General features: G+C 34.0%; 3 protein-coding genes across 4 annotated transcripts; 2 read left to right on the forward strand and 1 right to left on the reverse strand.

Moving 5' to 3' along the window:
- Positions 1-30: 30 nt before the first annotated feature.
- Positions 31-893, forward strand: LOC18048600 (LOB domain-containing protein 27). Its single transcript, XM_006439607.2, has 2 exons — positions 31-710; positions 791-893. The coding sequence occupies exons 1-2, from the start codon at positions 31-33 to the stop codon at positions 891-893; spliced, it is 783 nt and encodes a 260-aa protein (XP_006439670.2).
- A 413-nt stretch (positions 894-1,306) lies between these two features.
- On the reverse strand, positions 1,307-9,136 carry LOC18048601 (zinc finger protein BRUTUS-like At1g18910). 2 transcript variants are annotated; one of them, XM_024189365.1, is made up of 12 exons: positions 8,663-9,136; positions 7,632-7,850; positions 6,344-6,538; positions 5,913-6,268; positions 5,555-5,774; positions 3,642-5,332; positions 2,921-3,139; positions 2,680-2,817; positions 2,133-2,331; positions 1,983-2,042; positions 1,676-1,747; positions 1,307-1,594 (listed from the first exon to the last, which is right to left on the reverse strand). In XM_024189365.1, exons 1-12 carry the CDS (start codon positions 8,945-8,947, stop codon positions 1,493-1,495), a joined length of 3,756 nt encoding a protein of 1,251 aa, XP_024045133.1. In that variant the 5' UTR covers positions 8,948-9,136; the 3' UTR covers positions 1,307-1,492. The 2 variants fall into 2 exon arrangements, with proteins under 2 accessions (XP_024045133.1, XP_006439671.1); XM_006439608.2 differs by having other exon boundaries at positions 2,133-2,367.
- A 6,935-nt stretch (positions 9,137-16,071) lies between these two features.
- On the forward strand, positions 16,072-18,224 carry LOC18048602 (protein NUCLEAR FUSION DEFECTIVE 4). Its single transcript, XM_024186884.1, has 2 exons — positions 16,072-16,695; positions 16,837-18,224. The coding sequence occupies exons 1-2, from the start codon at positions 16,204-16,206 to the stop codon at positions 17,974-17,976; spliced, it is 1,632 nt and encodes a 543-aa protein (XP_024042652.1). The 5' UTR covers positions 16,072-16,203; the 3' UTR covers positions 17,977-18,224.
- The last annotated feature ends 1,436 nt before the right edge of the window (positions 18,225-19,660 follow it).

Consider the following 19,660-nt stretch of genomic DNA (forward strand, 5'->3'; position numbering starts at 1 on the left):
GCACCATATTTTCCTCCCGATCAACCGAAAATGTTCCAAAATGCTCACAAGTTATTTGGTGTAAGCAACATTGTCAAGATTATCAAGAATTTGGATTCTGATGAACAGAAGGCTGAAGCAATGCGATCCATCATTTACCAAGCTAATATACGCGACAGGTTTCCTGTCCATGGTTGCTGGGGCATCATCTGTCAGTTACGGTATCAAATTTGGCAGGCGGAGGAAGAGCTACACGCCGTTCATGCACAACTTGAGATGTACAGGCAGCATTATCAACAACAGGTTTCGACCATGACTGATGATGTTCCTTCACAATTAGAACTAGGCATAGGCATGGCACCACCTAATGCTCTCTCTCTTTTTAACCATAATCCACAGCAGCAGCAGCAGCCTTACAATGCTGCTGCTCTGCCACTCTCGCAGCAGCATTCTTTGCCACTCTCGCAGCAGCATTCTTACTCGAATAACAGTTACAATTCTCCTTACATGGATGTCAAAGATAGTAGTGTTTCCAATTCTTTGTGGATACAACATCCGTATGCTATCAACAACAACGCCAATTCTTTGGCGATTCAGTCCCAATTAATTGCCTCACAACCCCTTACGATCCAGCAGGAAGTCGTGCAGGACTACGACGAGATGCATCCCTTTTTTGATACAATCGATGACAGGCAGTCTTACATAGATTCCAAAGAGGCTTACGAGTCAAGGTAATCAATCTTGTACCATGCCCTTACTTCTTTATTTAGTGATCATTGAAATTCGTAACAGTTTGTATTTTCGCTTGCAGCTCGGAAGAATCATTGAAAGACACAACACAATCCATTGAGCACGTTGCGGAAAACGAACTGAAGAGCGCTGCTGCATGTTTTAGTCTTACCAGTGTTAATTGATCAACAAACCCGGAGAAGATTAGTGCCATAATATATATATATATATATATTTTATTTTTGTTCAAGTTGTCATATTGTTTTCATAGGGTAGATTCCACAGTTTTGAGCCTTTTTGTTTTTTTTTTTATAATTTCATTTTCTTTTTTCGGTATATTTTAAGCTTTTCGTAGCCGCCTATCGTAGATCTTTAATCAACTATTCACTTAATTAAATTACATGTTATAGTTCTTCAAATATATTTTTTTGCATTTTGTTATCTTTTGTACTTTCAAGTACTTCCAAATTAATAATTTTATGTGCATTTTTGTGGGACTTCATCATTAATTTGGAGCACTGGCAAAACCTAGTAGTTACCAAACTGATATATTTATTTTCAAAAAGAATAAATGCGTTGAACCTGAAATTCAACCAAATCCAAGCACAAATAGATTTATCATGGACAATAAAATAGATTGTTCAAATGATTAAGCAGCAATAAAGTGCTTTCGTTCCATCACAAGCACAAAAAAATTATTGATTCATGCATAAAGAGTTCATCTTTCTCTACAAAGTAGCTTTGAGTCAAGCAATTACTCCACCACCCACTATCGAAGAGAGAATCATACAAGCCTAGTGTTGTAAGATCCACAAAAGGAGCATTTGTGATAAAGCCAATGGAAGGAAGCTGCTCCTTTCTTCTCACAATCGTTACACAGTATCACCTGTGATTCCTTTCACAGTCCATCAAAAAATATATCTGGTGATACATTTGCAACATTTAAAGGTATAAGAGGATTACGAACCTGAGTTTGGCCTAAATACTCTGGTGGCATTTTCTCCTCTGCCAACAGTGCATCTAACATACTAAAGTACACCTACGAAAAAAAGAAAATTCAACAGTAAAAGCTTAAAGACTTTTCCCCGATAGTTACAAGCAGGCATATTCCACATGCGACAGTCAATAATGAGCTTTTTATAAAGATTCAATAACGAGCTTTTTAATAAAGATTTTGGAATTTATAATTCTAGAATAAAGCCAATGTACTAGACATCAGCAGAAAATCCAAGCCAAGGAATACAAGAATTTATTATGGCGAATTAGTAACTGACCTTCATGTCCCCAAGTGACTTGCTGCAGATAGGGCAGGTATAGTGGGTACAAGTGTAATCCTAGAAGCAGCACCAGAGTTTTCAATAAAGCCGTCCATATAATAAAAAATCTCAGAGATGGACCAGGCCAGAATTACAAGAGCCATGTACCTGGAAACATGTTGAGTGCATCATATGGCCACATGGAAGGGCCTTCGCTGGATTGGTAGAAGAAAAGAGGTCTTCGTGGCAGATTGGGCAGTTATCCATAAAAGATTTCTCCCTACATATATGCACTTGGAGAGACCGCGACATGCAAGCATTGCAATTCATGCAATGAAAATAGTCAATGCCCAATCCCTTCCCTACTCTGCACAGATTACAATAAGGGCAGTGGTAGATTTCCCTGTTGCAGGATTTCTTTTAGAAGCTCCACAATCAATAATTAATATACCTAATATCAACATACCCAGATAAGATACGCCAAGTAAATCTGAACTTATCCTAGACTGTTGCAATTTGCTAAAAAATAAGTGGAACACGTAAAAGTATTTTGATAGGAAAGATCAGATATGTTTCTGCCAAAAACTCCATGAATTCAAATTTGAGGTCATGCAAAAGAATGTATAATAATTAAGTGAATCTTTGAAGACAGCATATCGATAGCTAATCATCCCAAAATGAGAAGGCTTGAAAATCATCAATTATGCTACATCACCTTTCGTCATCAAATAATTTGCAGATCCTGCAATAATATCTTGCCATGGAAAAGTTCCTGCAGGAAGTAGTTGAGCATCTGGACTCAACTGGCTGAATTATCAAGCATTTCATGCACATCATCTCTGATATAGATTTTCTGTATGCATATTGAAAAATTAATATGAAAGTCTGCGGAGGAGACGACAAAAGCCTCAAAATTCTAAGCATGAAAGATAGAAAGTATCTGACACTGTTGTTACCTATCCAATGCATGATCAGCTACCTCATCATGGCAGCGTATGCATGTATAAAGACTGTTGCAGCAGGTGGCCACAAGCTTACAGTTCCTCTTGTAATGTTTGCAACCAAAGATTAGTTTCTCAGTGTCTCGATAAGATGGCTGCTGACCTGGAATTTCTTCCCCACTACTTGAGATGGTTACTTTTGAATGTGTCATCTGTTGTCCAGTGATCCAACGGCTGAACCATGTGTGGATATGAGTGTCATGTTTCATAAATTTACAGTGCAGAATATAGAGTTAACAACAAATATTACTAAGCTGCCTAAGCATGTTGATGCCTTCTAGTTCTAGCAGCACATTGTCTGTACAATGCACTTTGACATAAAATGCAAGCATGCGCCATTTTGGCTACAGTTTGTTTTGAAGTTGATCATGATTAGAACCAATCCATCCAATGTCATCTTTTATATTTGGGGAAAAGCATAGTTGAGAGAAAAACCATTTGCATTGATGGCCATGTAACAGACAATCTTGACAGTTTTCTCCAAAGAAATGTCCAGAACTCGGATTACTAGAATGAATATGAGCATGACACCCAGCACAAGGATGACTTGCACACAAATTGAGATAGTCTACATTTGCATCATAAAAAAAATAATAAAAAATGGATAAATCCTTGACTATCCTCTAGAAAAGAGGGAATAAACCAAAAGCTTTAGTTGGAAGGAAATGCTTATTACCTCATTAGCAGGTTCTGGATTATAAATGATTTTTTCTGAGGATCTAAGGAAGAATCACGCGATACTCTTCTGATTGCAGCCTCCAGACTTTCTTGACTCACTGCCAAAATGTTCTCATGATTCCTACACTTCTCTGGAAAATTTTGACCTGGTTTATCAATCCAAGCCATGAGACCAACCGCTTCATTGCTTCTCTTCTTGTCACCATCACTACAAAGCTTTATACACTTTGAACATTCATAATTACTTAGTTCTTCAATAAAATTTTGTTCTTTACAGCCCACACTACTCTTCCGTAACGGCCCAATATCAGTCCCATTGTAATTGTTTTGTGTAAAATTGCTGCCTTTATTGCAAGATTCTCCATTCCACTCTTCAGGAACTTCTTTAGACAGATATGTTGAAATAATCTCCAAAGGATCTCCAGCAAATATGGGAGAAACACTTGACTCTACTCTTGCACTGGTCATATCATACCCCTCCCACCATTCTCCTAACCATTCTTCAAACATTGTACACTTTGTGGCACTGCACCACAAGGACATCATGGCATTCTGTTCTCTTGGTGTTAACGATGCCATCAACCATGGTAGCATATCTTGTAAAGTTTCTGCCCTTATTCTTCCAAGCATGCATTTTATGATCTTTTCTTGCTCCTCAATAGAGAAGCATTCTCTGAATAAGGGCCACAGTTCAGTTTCTTCACGATGTATATGTTCTGATAATAATTTATGCATCGATTTGCATATATCTTGGAGCCTGATGCATAATTGTTTATACTTCAACATTCTCTTATCCTGTACATTTGATTCATTACTAGAAACCGAAGCCTGTAATTCAAGCATCTCAATCAGAATGTTTGAAATCTTTTTAAAATGTTCAGCTTCCAATCTGTGGTCAATGGAGTATGAGTGACTAATATTCTGCAGTTTTCCCTTTGCCTCCATAGCAGGAAAGGCGATCTCATCCTCTGCGTCACTATGGATTTCATATAGAAGTCGTATTAGATTGAAACGCCGGTGGAATTCCACAAGGAACAGAGCATTTTCAGCCAATTGAGCTGAACCAAAGACAAGGTAATCCAAATCTTTCTTCAGTGCCTTGTGGAAGAAGAAGATGAGGTCCATTGGGATTGGTTCGTCAATTATGGAACCAGAACAACTCTTTTCAACTGAAAGCTTTGGCAAGGGATCGAATGTCCTTATTGTTTGTGGGAAAGATATGAGCAGACCAGTTCCACTCGAACATGATGTCTCGTACTTCTTAGCAGTGTGGAATGGAGAAGATGAAGAGTATGGATACCATTTGTTGTCCTTGTCGGAAAAAATTGGATCAGTTTGTCCTTGTTTTGTTCCTTTACAAGCTTCAACATCCGGGTGCAAGGAAGAAAATTCAATGGCTTGCTTCTCACACAGAAATGAGCATTTGCTTTTGAACATTTTCTGCAAGTTCATTCTGAAATTTTCAACGGAGATTTTTCCTGAACAGCCAATACGGAACCACTCCTGTAATAGGTATGTAAATGATTTATTGATAAAGGGGCCTCCATGATTTATGCCATAAAGAATGGACCTAGACTCATCCTCAGATAAGTAAGCTGAGAACCAAGTGATCACACACTTTAGTAACCCGAGTGGCATCATATAAAGGGTCCTGTACAGAAGGTGCTGCTGCATTTCAAGGCTGCAGCACTGGTCAAAGATGGTTAGCACCTCATAATAAAAAGGACAAATTACCAAATGAAAGTAGTGAAGAAAATATTATTTAATTAATTCCCCGGGCCTGAGATTAAAGTAAAATTTACTAAAGTTGATCAGATGGACAATAATTCAGGAATTACAAAGGTATTATAGAATATTCAAAGTTACTGTTAGTTTTTATAAGAACATTAATAAACAAAATAAACAGTATACCTCTGTTTCTTGAAAAGCAATCTGTTTCCTGACATCTATCACAAAAGACTCCAGTTCCCAGATGAGCTTCTCCACAAACTTGCATGGAGGGTTACTGTTATGAAAATAATGGTATAGCAGCTGCTGTAAAGGTTCAACATGAAATTGTTCTTTAGGACGAGCAGGACAGCCACTGGGAAGCTCATTTATCCCAGGATAATAAAATCTTTCCAATGCAGTGCTATAAACGAGAAAAAACAACTTTTAGATTTATCATATTCAATAATTATAATGAAAGAAATAAAGAAAGAGTTTCTACTTGACACCTTGAATAAGTAGAGTCTATGACAAGGAAATACTTGAGCAAAAAATTAATTACCCATAGAATATAAGGACATCAACAAGGAGTTTCAGCTGGACTGCTACAGAATGCAGATCAGAAAAAGCATTTGAACTTTTCATTTGAAGTAGGCTTTCCAGAATTCCTTCCAAATCTTTTCTTATGATTCTGTGCCAAGGCAGAAGGCCACTAACTGGACTCTGTTCAACATTTGCATGTAGACCACAAACTCTCTTCCGATCCCGATTTTCTCCAGAATAACTCTTAGATTGGAGCAATTTTGGGATGCTTTTCATATTTGCAGATCCATCAAGATGTTGAACTATTTTCTCGTTCTTAACGAAAAAATCCCAAAAAGTGGGTTGGCTGTTGCTGTGAAGCCAAGAAGTTAACACCTGCAAAAATATATTTAAACTGATGACACTCTGGAAGATTATTTGAATAGGGTGAGAATTTAATCCTGAATCTACCTCTTGCAGTGTTGTTTCCTCAGATACAATTTCTTTTATACAATGTCTGACTTCTACTTTTGCATCCTCGGAGAGAAAGGACAACATCCATGGCAAAAGCACCTCCAGCAGCATTACCGGAACACTGCACAGAAATTGACACACAAGTGAAGCCTGTTCTCTAGAAGAGAACTGCTTCACCAGCAAAGGAAAAACCTGCATCCCCACAGCTAGTATGTTATTACACTCAACACTGCCATATGATATAAAGGATCATTTATCATAAAGAATTCTAGAATTGCTTTATGAAAAAAAAATATTAAAATAATACTAGAAATTACTCAAAGTTAAAACCAACAGATACTTTGTTACAAGTATTAATTAAATGACCAGTTAACTCATAACATATATAGATATGAAGCATCACTGTAGATGGGCAGAAGTTTGTCTGTTGCAATATCAATGGACACAGATCCAAAGGAGTCTCCTTGTTGAATTTAATATGCTTAATGTGGTACATTCTTTTAAAACTGGACCGAAGGCTGAAAAAAATGGGAGGAACTGCTAGCCATCCGATGCCTATTCTTGATTTCTTTGTATTTCTTAAATGCTCATTTATGTTTTCCAATGTTGAAACATTCACAGTCAGGATAACATATGCTGAATTTTGACCAAACTGACATTATCAGCAATACTCCACTAGAATATGTGAAGTTCTGCAAGCTGAAAATATTTCCCCAATCCTAAATCATTATATCTCCTCACTAGTGAACTTTTTCAATATTATCATCCACTCTCTTTGTTCTACTACATGCTAGCTGCATAAAAGGCTACCTCGTAAGCAGTTTAAGGCGCTTGAACGTAAATTTCATCTTAAGTTGACAATCACTTTGTTGATTGTTTAATTTAGCTCATCTTCATGAATGCCACCTTAATTAACAAGTGAAGCAGTTGGATATTTTTAACTTAAAACATACTTACGAAATGCCATGCCATATCAAATTCTAATTAATTATGTGTTGTAGAATGATATGTAACTAAGTCATGCCAGAGGTCTTAGAGCTGATCATTCAAAATTGAAATCATTAATTTAGAAAAATGTAGTAGTCATGTCAAATTAATTTAAAAGTTTTTACCGACTGATTACCAAGTGAGAAACCATAAGTTGTTTGAACTAGGTAAGAAGCAAAATTCATGACTAGCGCTAAAAGTGTACCAGAATAACTTGAATTATGAGAAAACATATAAGCCTATGAAGTTCCTCAACCAAGCAACATTACCGTAAAGGTGTAGAAAAATATATATCTACCTGCTCTTCTTCTTTCAGCATGTGCTGGCAAATGAAGGTCTTGATGGTGCCGATGCAAAAGACAACTTCTTGAAATGGCTTGGATACATTTTCACTTCCCCCCAGTAAAACATTCAGGAGATCAAAAACAGAGTCAAAGAGCTCATCTATACTTTCATGTTCAAGTGAATATGTAGAGACCACATTTTTTATATGTGCGTCTAGTGCTAAAAAGATCACCTGTCAAGAAAATATAAGTTAATTTCACTCTTGAAACCATAGTGTTTTACAAGGAATGCAAAACGAAGGGAAAATTGGGGAAAAGGATAACAAATATCAGAAGCTAAAAACAACATTATCACTAATTCCTGTTTTCTCACTTTATTTATGACTAACATCCAACTTTTTGGACCTTTTGGTCAAATTGCTTAAATATATACGTCCAGAATTGTAACTGAGGTCGTTCCTAAATCCTACTCGTTTGACTTGATAAAGTTTTACAGCCCAGTAAATTATATAGATTTTAATTAATGGAAGTCAGAGTCTGAAAAATTCAACGTTTACGTTCTTAGAGCAAGTTATCATAATACCCCAAAACATTGGCCCCGGGAAAATCAAATAAATCCAAATGCAGCCTCTTAGAAATCCGCAGTTCACAATTATGGAAATCTAGTTTGAAAACTCATCAATTATCTCTTCATTTAACTACTTGCTCAGTTTTCAAAAAAATAAAATAAAAATGGCACGTTTCTAAAAGAAGCTAAACAAAAATAATAACACCGGTTAAATTGAGTTCTCTGAGAATTGCCCCAAACAAATTTGTAATAAAGCTTTTTTTTTTTTTTTGGGTTTTGGGGGTGGGGGGGGATGTTTTTTCCCTCTTAAAATTAAAGGTTTGAGCATAGTCGAAATTGTAAGCTTCATCCTACTTATGAACTAGTTTAACTAAAAGAGTTTATTTTGACTTTTCTTAGTAGCATTTTCTCGGTAACCAAACAGAAATATTGAAGCGTATGAATTAGAGTGTGCGTGAGTGAGTGAATTAAGATGACCTCGTCTTCAGCCACACAGTGATACTTATAAACAACTTTCAAGAACTCGAATCTCCGTTGGAGCTCGAGTATGAGCTTCCGGTCGTGAAATCCACGCTCCAAAGCCGTAACCGCTAAGCGATGAAGCTCGACAAGCTCGGCGCGTTGAGCCTTGTGGAAATAAACGAGGAAAAGAATCGGAGCATCGGCAAGGCCCACGCCGGAGAAGGTCTCGGACTCCGAAAGTGGAGGCGCTTCGTCCTCGTCCTTGTCGGCCGCGTTCTCCGTAGAATCTCCGCCGTCCATTTACAGACTGCATCAACGACGATAAAGCGAAGGGGAAGGTTTCGCATTGGGGATGCTGCTCGATTTAACTCTCTCTGTGTGTCGTGTTTAGTTTCTTTGAATAGAAATTATTTTTAATTTTAACGTCTACTTGAATTTGGTTTTTGATTATTGTTATCGCCACGGAGGTGATCGAGACCTTATACCGAACGGCCAACGGTTGTCCGTATTTCGTTGCGATCGTGTGGTTACTCCACGCGCCATATATTTTATAAAAGCGGGGGAGTAACGGGGGCCCATATGCTCCATTTTTCATCCGGTCGAAGAATGCATGTCATAGAAATTCTGTTTACTACTTACATCTATATTATATTTTTATTATCTATTTCATTCATTCTGTTAGAGATAACATATAAAATTAACATTTTTTATTCGTTTATTATTTTACCTTTTTTTATAGGATTTTATGATATTTCTAAGTAGTTTCACATCCAAATTTAAGAGAACATGAAAACGATTAGACTTATGTAATTATTAAAATAGTGCTTGCATTTTTTATTTATGGGCGAGGATACTTCCACCTTATTATTTCTGTAAGCCCACTCTACTTCTAAAATATATTCACAATAAATGCACATTATTTCTAATAAATATAGATCAACAAAAATATTTGGCATAATTAATCAATTGAATCACTCTTATTCTTTTACTTTTTTTTTTACTATTAAGGTTACTTTAATATAAGTTGTATTTAATCATTTTATCTTTATGACATAAAATGAACCAATTACGTGAAGAAATATGTGTTCTTATATTTAATATTGTAGCTACTTAATTTTTTTTACTTAGATTAACTTTCTAAATGAAGTCTAATAATTTTCAACATTTCACATATAAATGGCATAAATTTGATAGCTTAATAATTTACATGAGTATTGGCTTATAAAGACATTATGTTAGCTTAATTAAGGGCTAATAATCATACTAATAAAGTAGAATTGACTATTTAAAAACAATAAATTTTGTAAAAATAAATTAAAAAAAGTTGAAGTTAAAGAAAATATTTGGTGCTTTTAGCTTTTAAGGATAAAATAGTCAATTTAAATTTAGGGTAAAATAATCTTAGTTTTCAAACATAATAAAAAAAAATCTAAGTCACAAAAAATAAATTAAGATATAAAAAAATAAATTAAGAATTTAAGAAGGATTTACTTGATTGATTCTTCATAATTCTTCTGTATTTGAAATTTATAAAAATAATGGGAATTTTTTATAATTTTCTTTTAGAAGTATGGTAGATTTATAGAATTTGTGGGGTAGAAATATCACCACCCTTTATTTATTTATTTTTTCTAATCCTAATAACTTGGGGTCAAATTTTAATTTTAATTTTAAAATATCACACCTTGAATAATTATTTTGCCCTCATTTTCACAAGTAATTATGTTATCTCTTAATGGAAAGGATAAAACAAGTAATTAAAAGTCTAATAAGATTGTAACTAGTAAGTATAACATTTATAAAGGATAAAACATGCATTCTCCCTCCCCAGTTTTTTTCCTTACTATTTTCAAATAATAAAATAATTTTTTATACATATCAAGTAGATCCTTGATGAATGATGATCCCTTGCAAAAAAGAGTAATGATGTTTGTACAGCAATTGAAAAACAACACTAAAGTCAAAATATATATATATTTTTTTTTACAGTGAAGTATTTTTTTTAATTTTTTTAGTGATTATGTGTTACTTTTGTGTTACTTTTTGTGCACAACAGCACATACCACTACTCCTTACAAAATGTATAAATTGTCTTATAGTTTATGTGTATCTGTTACAAAGTAGACGGCTACACTAAAAATTTAGATTAGTTTGGTCCATTTTGGCTTCTTTTAGCTTAGTTCTTAGTTTTATAAAAATAAAAAATAAATAATGAATTTTGAAACGATTGTCAATTTTATGATTTCGAGCTATAAAAGTCAAAAAAAATAATTTATATGTTACGTGTTTTATGCAGGCAGCTGATTTTATTACCATGTGCATGCCCTCACTTTAAAATACCACTTCTATATTTATCCCGCTTCAATAAATAAAGTATATTTCAAAATTTTAGTGGGGGCCCAGACCAAGTACATATTTGGTAAAACCAAACAAATTAAATCTCACTTTATAAAATATGACGAATTTAATTACTGTAATGTTATTATCCCATAAAATTTGGAGCATACTATAATTTCTCGTTCTACAATCTACAGAAGCGTACCTGCATACGCATCAACTGATAACGGATATTTCTGGGCGGAATCTTGAATAGTGGTAAATGGGTAGGTGACTCGGCTCGATGATAATCGGAGAATGAATCTAACGCGCTACGAAAGAGAGTGGAAGTATAAGAAATTTTCGTATTATTTAGATTTCCCGCCATGTCATTGTTCACAACGGTTCGATTATCTTAATGAGGAGTAGAGATTGAAGATTACGTGGGGTTCAGTTTAAACTTTAAAGATTTAAGATGTGTGATTTAGGGCCTAGACCACGCCGCCCGTATCTTGTAATCACGTGTGAGTCAACTGCTTGAAATCCTTTCTTTTTGTGATTTCTCGGGTCGCTACTCCCGCGTGTGTTCAACCTGGGATGCCACGTGCTCTCTTGTTGCCTGCTCGTTCCCTTATCCACGTGGACCTTTCCTCATCGTTTGGGTGACATTTTTTTTTTGGAAAATAATATTTATCCCGGTTCAAATCCCAAAAATGAAATGCACCGTTTTACTAAAGTCAGAAACGACACCGTTTTCCTTGCCAAATACTTCTCATTTCCTTCGTCCATGGAGCTCCAGCCATAGCCAAATATTTCTCATTTCCTTTCTTTCGTCGATCGAGCTCCAGCCACAGCCACAGCCATTCGCAAATCGCAATCCACAATCTGCGCCTGAAATTACCATTCACAATCCATAACTTACAGCCACAGCTCCACACAAAGCACGACTCCCACAACTATCACACGACAACGAGATTGAGCTCTTTAACATTCAGAGAGTAGATTTGGTTGCGAAAGTTTATTTTTAATTTGCTTGCAAGCTGAGATATTTTGAATTCTCTGTTTTTTTTTTAATAAGTTACTGAGCCAAAAGCTTTGCATAAGCTTCTGCTACGATTTTGCTAGTGTGAGAAGCAAATTAAGAGACTTTTACTTGTTTATTTATATTTTTGGTAGTTGCTGCAAGTGATTTTTCTTTTTGAATTGTTTTCTTTTGACACTTGTGTTGAACAACAAAGTGTAATGTCGTGAATAAGAGGATGGCAAAATTTGAAGATTATGAATGTGCAAGTGTTTTTTTCCTTTTCATAAATGTGTAATTGAAAGTTTGAACTTTACCTTCTTACTTTTTTTTTTCATAAATTGCTCATGGTGTAGTCTGTTTTTGCTAGTTGAAGAAACAATTAAGGGGGTTTGTAGTTGAGAAGAAAGAGGAAACAAAAATGAAAAGAGAAAGCAGAAGTTAAGTCCTCGGTGCATGCAAATAGCATTTTTTAATTAAAAAAATTAATTCTCAAAACGACATCATTTTCTAAAGTTTCGGGTTTGATCCAGGGTAAATATCGGTGTTATTTTTTTTAGAAGGGTTGACCAAGTTTTTGATATGTTGGTTCAAATGAAAATATCAAAAGAGCTTAACACTAGATAATTGACGAATGATTGAAAATCAACTCCCTCGTTGGTGAATTAAATTGAGACAATTCACCATACATGAACTCTAAGGATGATTACTTTAAGGTTATTATCCCATGAAATCTAGAACACACTATAATTTCTTTTTAAGTTGCAGCTGTTATGAAGTAAAAGTTATAACTGTGAAGTAGGGCTAAGAAAACTGAATATTGAGCTACCAAAACTCAACTGCAAGGTGTTACCAAACCAAAGTTTAGTTGCAACACATCACTCCCAAACGCACCCAATATTGTGTAAATTGTATTGGATTATTCCGTATTGCATTAAGTCATATTACAATATCATGTCTGATGTCGTATAAACTATATTATATATAATATTATTTTATAGTATTATTTCATGTTTAATATTAAAATGAGATTAATATTATCTAAACTCGTTAATATTTTAATGTTATATTGTGAATTTTTTAATTTAGTTATTAAATAATTACTTTTATGTATTAATTTTTATATTATAAAAATAATTGAATAAGATACTAATCATCAAATATTATAATATTATAATATTATTACCTAATATTATATTATAATATACTATAATTCATTTTTATATATTGTCTAGTAGCTATAAAAGATAATATAATACAAATTACATTAATATTTTAATGCAATATAATGTTATATATTTAATGCAATTTTGAATTAATCTTACTTATTAATGTCAAATATAATTTTTTGATTTAAATTTATTAAATTAAAATGATTAAATAATTAAAAAAGGGTTTTTTAACATATTTCAAGTAAAATAATTAAAAGGATTCGATACGTTAAAAAACTTTTTTTAATTATTTACCACTAAAGGAGGCTAAATTGGCATACCAAGGTGCGCTCAGTAAAGGACTACCTAAAGGTAGATATACTGAGTAGCAGGGTACACTTAGTAGTGGGTTGCCTCATACATTAGCAAGTTGTGGTGCGTTTAATAGCGAACAATCCAAGATTAAGCCTAAATCTGCAAGGCAAAATGAAGAAGTAGAATTCTCTACACCACTCTACACTTGTAATTATCTAGATAATTTTACATTTTTGTATAGCTAGACTTCTCTAAAACTTAGTAGATGCTTTTAGGTAAGTTGCGCAAGTTGCTCAGGTAGCATGAAAAGCTTTAGACCTAGGCAAGCCTCCCTATAAATAGTGCATGTCACTTGTCATTTTGTATAACGCATACTACACCAAGCACAAACAATTCAAGCATACTTGTAAAGTTCTCTCGTATTCTTTCTTTCGAGTAATGAAATTCTCTTTGATTACATTGCTCTTTCTTCTCTCTAGTTTTCTCGCAAGTATGTTTGCTTAACTAGCATGAGAAGTTCGATAGATTTATTTAGCAACTTTAGTGTTAGAAGTTAAGTGCCCTACAAATTGTTGTGCCAAGTAATCATCTCATGACAATTTGGTCTATTCCCAACTAATGTTTCTTTGACATATATCTTTTTTTTTAAAAAAAAAAACAATTGTGACATCATCTTAATCTGTCCTTAGTTTTTTTTTTCCTTTTGGTTTTTGTATAGTAGATTCTATTCTAGACAAATGATATATATTATTATTGCATAAAAAACAAACAATGGACATATAAAAAAAAGAATATCAAATATAAAATAACAATGGTATACATATCAACTAACAAATGAAACAATTCAACCAACTAACATGACATAGAATTCCATTTCCAGCAACAGAAGGGGACAAGAACAAAAGCAACACATGACAACGAGGCATATCATCATTAAATCAAAGAAAATCATAATTTGTTGAAAATTACAACATTGCAAATTGAAAATAAATTATGAGTGGACCAAGAAGCACGTCTGCGTGGTCCTCCACCGCCAAAGCAATGTGTGTGGTCCAACAAACCAAGTTGTTGGGGTTTATATATAAAGGCGTGTTGGAATTACTAAAATTAGTTATATAGCTTTTTGAGAGCAAAAACACTATTTTTTTTTAATCAAACAAACTTAAAAAAATATATATTAATAAGTGGGTCCGAAAAAAAGAAAAGCACTTCATGGGCCATAGCAGCACAAGCTAAGCGACGATTGGATCCGTGTTCGTTTGGAATTTGATGACTTAGTGGACCATGTTTACTCATTGAAAACGCCACCATTATTTTGTGGTAGGGTCCCTCTGTCAGTGTTAGTGGAGCACTGATGTCCGTAATAAGACAAATGCTACGTTATGTAACGTACACACTCAACAACAACCACATAAATTATGTGGTTGTTATTGAGTGTGTATGTTACATTAATTGTAACATAGGGGCTCCCCCATAATAAACCATGAGAAAACAGCGATTTTTTTTTTTAAATATTCAAAACAAAACCATTTTGAATAAAATTTTTATCAATTTTTTGTCAAGTTTTATTAAGGGTTAATTTCCGAGCTCATAAATTAATTATTTTTATATCATTTTTATTTTAAAAAATTTCAATTTACTATTATTTTTATCAAGAAACCAAAAAAAAAAAAAGAAAAAAGAAAAAAAAGACACATCCTCAAAAACAAAAACCAGCTAGCACATTATATGACATGCATTTAAGGTTATATATTGATAACAAACTACCTAGAAATGATAGAAGAAATAAACTGGAGATTATATATTTGATACCAAACGGTCTATAACACGTTTGCTTTATATCACATTGGTACAATCATCGTAAGCAACAGTATTAATAAACAACTTTGATTAAATAAGAGCATCCAACTTATTTGGGACATGATATATATGGGAAAAAAAATGGTGACAATTTAAACGCAAATCGATTATTCTTAAAATCTTAAATATTGCTAAGCCGACCTGTAGATTATGTTATTATATTAAATAATGCAGAAATTAGTTTAGTTAATATTATTGCAACAATATGGATTTCATGGTCCCATTGATAAAAGAAATGATAAAAATCGAAACATTAAGTAAGAAAATTAATTGTTAGAAAATTTTAGTAGTAAAATGACATGTCAGAGGAGAACGTTAAGTGGAAAAGTGATAATATTTTTATTTAATATAAAATAGATTGTTTAAGTTAAATGTATCTCATATGTAAGTGAAATTAAACCATGATTTTTAAAATAAAGTTTATTTTTGCAATATAATTTCACAAAATTATGGTGGTCAATGAAATATTTATTATATTTTTTAAAAGAAAAAAGACAAAATCATTGTACGCAAATGTGCAATGAAATATATATTGATTTTTATTTTTATTTTTTTTGCCACAAAATTTTAATGTATAAACTTATAATGATTAAAAGGATTGTTAATATAATGCAGTACGCTAATAATTAAGTGAATTATTCGGCCTTTTAAATTCAAAATAAGTATTAAAAATACAAAATATTACAAAGCCGAATAAAATAAAGAAATGTCATTTTTTTCTTTCTTATAAGATGTATGATTGGTCCTTCTCAAAAAAAAAAAAAAGATGTATGATTGGTCTGATAAAATACTGATACTTAAAAACATATAAAATCATTTTTCAACAATTATTAGAGACAGCCCTCTGCTTTCCTGCGCAAAAGAGATCAGAGACTGTGAGGAGAGACACGGCGATGCGGATGGAGGAGAGGTTAAGCACAAACTCAAAATGGATTGCTACTGTGGCGAGCATATGGATTCAGTGCAGCGTCGGCACAACGTACACCTTCAGCATCTATTCATCCACCCTCAAGTCAACTCAAAACTACGACCAATCAACGCTTGAGAGAGTGGCTGTCTTCAAAGACATGGGCGGCAGCGCCGGTATTTTATCGGGCCTCCTCTTCTCCTACGTCACGCTTAATCATCATCATCATCAGACCCGTACCCGGTTTCTTCGCGGGCCATGGGTGGTCCACTTCACGGGTGCTATCCTCTGCTTTACTGGGTACTTCTTAGTATGGGCCTCTGTTGTGGGGCTGCTTCCGAGGCCAGTACCGGTGCCTTTGATGTGTTTGTTCATTTTCACGGCGGCTCATGCACAGAATTTCTTTAACACGGGTAATATTGTCACTGGCGTCATGAACTTTGGTCATTATAGCGGGACCATTGTGGGTATCTTGAAGGTATGCAGTTTGTTTGGGAAAAAAAATGAATGAAACAGCGAGACAGAACTTTTTTTTTTCTTTCCAATGAATTAATCTTCTGAACACAGTGTACTATGCCATTTTAAAGAATTTAAAATTTTTAATTTGTTTCTGTTTCAGGGCTTTGTTGGTTTAAGCGGAGCAGTGCTAACCCAAGTGTACAAAACTGTGTGCAACGGCAATCCGAGCACTTTCATTCTGGTTCTTGCATTGCTTCCAACTCTTGTGTCTCTTTTGTTCATGAGTCATGTAAGAATCTACGGAACAAACTCAGTTGATGACAAGAAGCACCTGAATGCTTTCTCTGCAGTTGCTATGACACTGGCTGCCTATTTCATGGTCATTACCGTTATGGAAAATTTGTTAACATTTCCATTATGGGCACGCATCATTACATTTATAATTCTGCTGCTTCTACTTGCATCACCTCTTAGAGTTGCAATCACAGCCGATCGGGAGGATGCAATGACATCACCTAAACTCTCTACACCACAACAAGATCCCTTGGCATATCATGAGCTGGCTGATGATGAAAGTAAAGTAACGGCTGCTTTTGATGACAAAATATTGAAGGATGAAGAGGATATGAATCTTTTGCAAGCAATGTGCACTGGAAACTTCTGGTTCTTGTGCATTGCTACGTTATGCGGAATGGGCTCAGGGATTGCCACAATGAACAATATCGCTCAAGTAGGAGAATCTCTCCACTACAGTACCACTGAAATAAATTCTCTGATCTCCCTGTGGAGTATATGGAATTTTTTTGGTCGTTTTGGAGCAGGGTATGGGTCAGATGTGTTCTTGCACAAACTTGGCTGGGCAAGGCCTATATTCATGGTGATTACTCTAGTAGCAATGTCAATTGGTCATATAGCTATTGCTTCTGGCTTTCCAGGAAACTTGTTTGTGGGTACAATGATAGTTGGTGTTTGTTATGGTTCCCAGTGGTCACTGATGCCGACAATCACTTCTGAAATCTTTGGTGTGAGACATATGGGAACTATTTTCAACACCATTAGTATAGCATGTCCTGTTGGATCTTACATATGCTCTGTGAGAATCATTGGGCGTATTTACGACAGGGTAGCTAGCGGTGAAGATCACACTTGCTATGGCACTCATTGCTTCATGTTGTCTTTTATGATCATGGCATTTGTTGCTTTCTTCGGAAGTCTTGTTGCCTTTCTGTTGTTCCTTCGGACAAGGAGGTTCTATAACCAGGTTGTTATTAGAAGATTGCAGCATTCTTCAACAACCTGAGAAGCAACATAACCAGTAAAGCTACACGTACAGGCGGTAAACATCTCAATCCCATTTTTCCTTTTCACAGTTGTGGTATGATGCCGGAGCACCATTTTTAAGTATCATTCTTTTATCTTTATATCTTGGAGTGAGGGTGCGTTTGGGATTGAGGTTGCACAACTGTAACGTTTAAGCGACACACTAAAGTGTTTGGTAAACACTAGCTGCTGTTATTTGAAAGTTATTTTAATATAATTTTTCACTTATATAATAAAAAAATTATTATATGTTTAATAATTTTATCAAAATTATTATTTAAAATTTATATTATTAACTTTTATTTTATAATTACAGTTTTTTATTCATAGCAACTGTAGTTTAAAAATTACAACACCTTAATCCTAAATATGACTTGAGTGGTTGATTTCTTAGCTCAATGTGTTGTCAAAAGGAGTTATTCATACGAAGTTTCTGTTGTAAAACAATCCCATTTTATCCTTCTTGTATTGTGGATTGTGGTATGATGCGGGTGTCAAACATTTAGAAGCATGTATTAAATATATCGTGGAGTAATTGATTTTTGGATCAAGGTATAGCTTGTCAAAAGAGTAATTTATGTACATTATTTGTATGTAAAGAAATCAACATCTCTTTTGTGATTAATCAAGAAAAAGTTTATTATGTGACCATCCTCAGATCCATGTAAGTTGGTTTAAATACCAATTCTCTTTAAAAACACAAATATACGTTCGACAAATAAAATTTAAAAACATTTTTGAAAATGCAAGATTCATCTTTCACTTTTAATAAATAAAATTAAAAAATGAAAATTCTTTTGTTTTCCTTATTTTCCTCTAGTAAATGAGTGAAAGATTTTACTCTTCTGTCTTAGTTTTTTATTTTATTTTGTATTATAAATAAAGAAATTAACAAGATCACATAAGTTCTTTTAGAATCCATTTGAGCTGAGTTCGAACACCAATACTTTTATATCACCGCTATTCACTAACTAGCGCAAACATAAATTTTAATAAGTTATGTATATATATGCGTGTGTGTAATATAATTCTTTATATAGTCAATTTGAAGACTAACCCATAAATTTATCGGAGACTTAGCATATTCATTGATATAATTCATCTAAAGATCATCCTAATATGGAAAGATTTGAATGCTTGACCTCAAGAGTAAAACTGCTATAGACCAAATAGTGGTTGACAGTTTCATAAATAACTTAGACATCAACATATTCAGGTTGTTACAAAGTCATTTCTCTCTAATAAATATTATATGTGTGAGCTAGAACTTGTCTTATAAATCTTCATATTTCTACCTTCAAACAATTTCATTATAAACAACTACATTAATTAAATTAATTTGTATTCAATAGTGATTTATCTACAAATCGCTGACTAAACTCTCTTTCTAAAATTTAAATTGGTGGCTGAGGGGGTACAAAAGAATAATTAGTTAAAGGCAAATGCTATGTTACAATTAATGTAACATACACATTCAACAACAACCACACAAATTGTGTGGGTCCATCATTTGTGTGGTTGTTGTTGAGTGTGTATGTTACATTAATTGTAACATAGGGGCTCCCTTAGTTAAAAGCATCGGTGTCCACACGTACTTCACTTTTTAACCAATCACATATCGCATAGCAGCCATAAAAGCAGAAAGTTTGTCGGTCACAACAAGC

This window comes from Citrus clementina, unplaced genomic scaffold, assembly GCF_000493195.1.
Source record: "Citrus clementina cultivar Clemenules unplaced genomic scaffold, Citrus_clementina_v1.0 scaffold_3, whole genome shotgun sequence".
In the NCBI taxonomy this organism is placed as follows: Eukaryota; Viridiplantae; Streptophyta; class Magnoliopsida; order Sapindales; family Rutaceae; genus Citrus; species Citrus x clementina.